This window comes from Palaemon carinicauda, chromosome 17, assembly GCF_036898095.1.
Source record: "Palaemon carinicauda isolate YSFRI2023 chromosome 17, ASM3689809v2, whole genome shotgun sequence".
In the NCBI taxonomy this organism is placed as follows: Eukaryota; Metazoa; Arthropoda; class Malacostraca; order Decapoda; family Palaemonidae; genus Palaemon; species Palaemon carinicauda.
The window spans coordinates 39,253,212-39,255,711 of NC_090741.1; the positions used below are offsets into that span (position 1 = coordinate 39,253,212).

At 37.2% G+C, this 2,500-nt stretch overlaps 1 protein-coding gene across 1 annotated transcript in view; it reads left to right on the forward strand.

Annotated features, from left to right (window-relative positions):
* LOC137656037 (uncharacterized) overlaps positions 1–1,396 on the forward strand; it is a 21,115-nt gene extending 19,719 nt beyond the window's left edge. The window contains exon 9 of the mRNA XM_068390213.1: positions 955–1,396. Within this exon, the coding sequence (XP_068246314.1) occupies positions 955–1,359 (405 nt within the window). The 3' untranslated portion in view covers positions 1,360–1,396. The remainder of the gene's footprint in view (positions 1–954) is intronic.
* Positions 1,397–2,500: the final 1,104 nt, after the last annotated feature.

Consider the following 2,500-nt stretch of genomic DNA (forward strand, 5'->3'; position numbering starts at 1 on the left):
TATGAAGGACAATCAATTGACCCGAAAAAAATATTATAATTTGTAAAGAAAATCATTATTTTTAAAATCAGTATCACAATTATGTTTGTTATTTCACTGATGTAGTCTTGCTAAATAAGGATTCTCTCTTATTTGCGTCTGAATTATCATTAAAAACTTGGCCCTCCCGAGTTCTAAATAGGAGCGTTCTTCTTCTACATTCTTTTTTCTTTCTTATTGTGACAGCTTTTCTTCATTTCCCGTTGAGATACTACTGCTAGAGAGTTATTAGGGTCTTATACTGGCCAGATACAGTAGTACTTCATTGGATCTCTGTCTGGTTACGACTCATTTTCCTTTGCCTACACACACACACACACACACAAACACACACACTGAATAGTCTGAGCATTCTTTGCACATTATCCTCTTTCGTCATACACCTGACGACATTAAGATAACCAAAAGATTCTTATTCATTCAAGTGATTAACTACTGCACTGCAATTGTTCAGTGACTACTTTCCACTTAGCAAGGGTAGAAGAGACTCTTTAACTATGGTAAGCAGCTTCTCTAGGAAGAGGACACTCCAAAATCAAACCATTGTTATCTAGTCTTGTGTAGTGCCATAGCCTTTGTACCAAGGCTGGCCTTGGTGTAGCCTTAAATTAATCTTGCTTGAAAGGTACGCTCAGGCACGCTATTCTATTTGTTTCTTTATTTACTTTCCTCACTGGACTATTTTCCCTGTTGAAGCATCCTGCTTTTCCAACTAGGGTTGTAGCTCAGTTCATAATAATAATAATAATAATAATAATAATAATAATAATAATAATAATAATAATAATAATAATAATAATAATAATATTGTATCATCACTTGACTATTGTTCTTGTATTTTCTGACCCATTTCTCCTCCGTTTCTTAATCCTCCTTCAAAACTGATTCTCGCCCCTTCTTCCTCCCCCTCCAAAGGACCGCATCATGGTGTCCCTGACTTCCTTGCTGGTGCTCTCCTCCCTATTCACCCAGACTAGCCAGACCATTCCCAAGACGGCTTATCTGAAACTCATCGACCTGTGGTTCGTCGTCCTCATCATCTTCGTATTCCTCATCGTCCTCGTCTTGGTCATCATCGAGAACGTCCGTCTAAGGAAGAACCTGGTGGGAAGCATGAAGATCTTCGTGGCAGAGAGGCCTGAGGGAAATGGAGGAGCCTCTCCTTACGGGAAAGCCGCCTCCCGGACGTCCTCCGGGGGTTGGAGGATGGATCCGTCCAAGAACCCAGTTGTGGCCAACTTGTGGTCGCAGGCTGTGATGCCAGTCTTCTTCAGTATATTCATTATTTCGTATGCTGCCGTTTGCTATGCCGGACTGTAGTTGTTAAGGGGAAAATATCTAAAAAAAATCTTTCATTCCAAAGGAAAATTAAAATATAAGATTAGAAATAAAATGTGCTGACTATGAATAACTATACTTGGCATCTATATTACTCTCTTTCCCTTTCTCTTATGGTAAACAGTAATAAATTTGGAATCGTCTGAAATGGGGAAAGTTTCTGACTATAAACTAGGAATAATTATAATAACAACTACTAGAAAATATGGAGTAACTGGTCTTTATGAAAGTAGCCCTCGTTGGCCTGTTGGAACCGTCCTTGCCTGGTGATCACCAGACTGAGGTTCGAGTCCCGCTCAAGTCGTTAGTTCCTTTGGTCACTGCAACCTCACCATCCTTGTGAGCTAAGGCTAGGGGAGTTTGGGGGAACCTATTGGTCTATCTGCCGAGTCATAAGCAGCCATTGCCTGGCCCTCCCTGGTCCTAGCTTGGGTGGAGAAGGGGCTTGGGTGCTGATCATATATATGGTCAGTCTCTATGACACTATCCTGCTTGATAAGGCAATGTCACTGTCCCTTATTTATGGGATCATATAATTTTCTTCGTGAAAAAATACGTTTAATATAATTGTTTTGCATATAATAGCATAAACTTGTTTAATCTTTTAATGCAGAAAAAAATAAGTTGTTTTTCAGCTACATTTTAAAAATCAACTAAACTAGGCCTACGTGTTAAGAATTTAATCAAATTTACTAAAGAAACTTTGACAAACTACATCAATACCATGTAATTAATAGAGGGGATTATATGATCGAATATGGCTACGAAGCATATCTATAAATCTACAAAAATTATCTCAAAAAATAATGAAATATCCGAAATACAGTGAACATTTGTTTTGTGCTACTATTTTTTATCTCGTACCCCTTTACCTAAGCCTATGGGTACTTGATACTTTTAACAGTTTTCCATAATATTTTTGTTCATTAAAATCAAAGATTAACTGCATTGTTAAGATTATTTGCTTTAATAATACAAAAATATACATAAAAGAACTGGCTTCTGGACAACTGAATTTCTTACTCTTATATTATAGATAAACTAGTTTTAGGTATTTTAAGGTAACACCTCACCATTCATCATATGAGCATTGCATTATTAAAAACAGTGAGTGGTAATTATA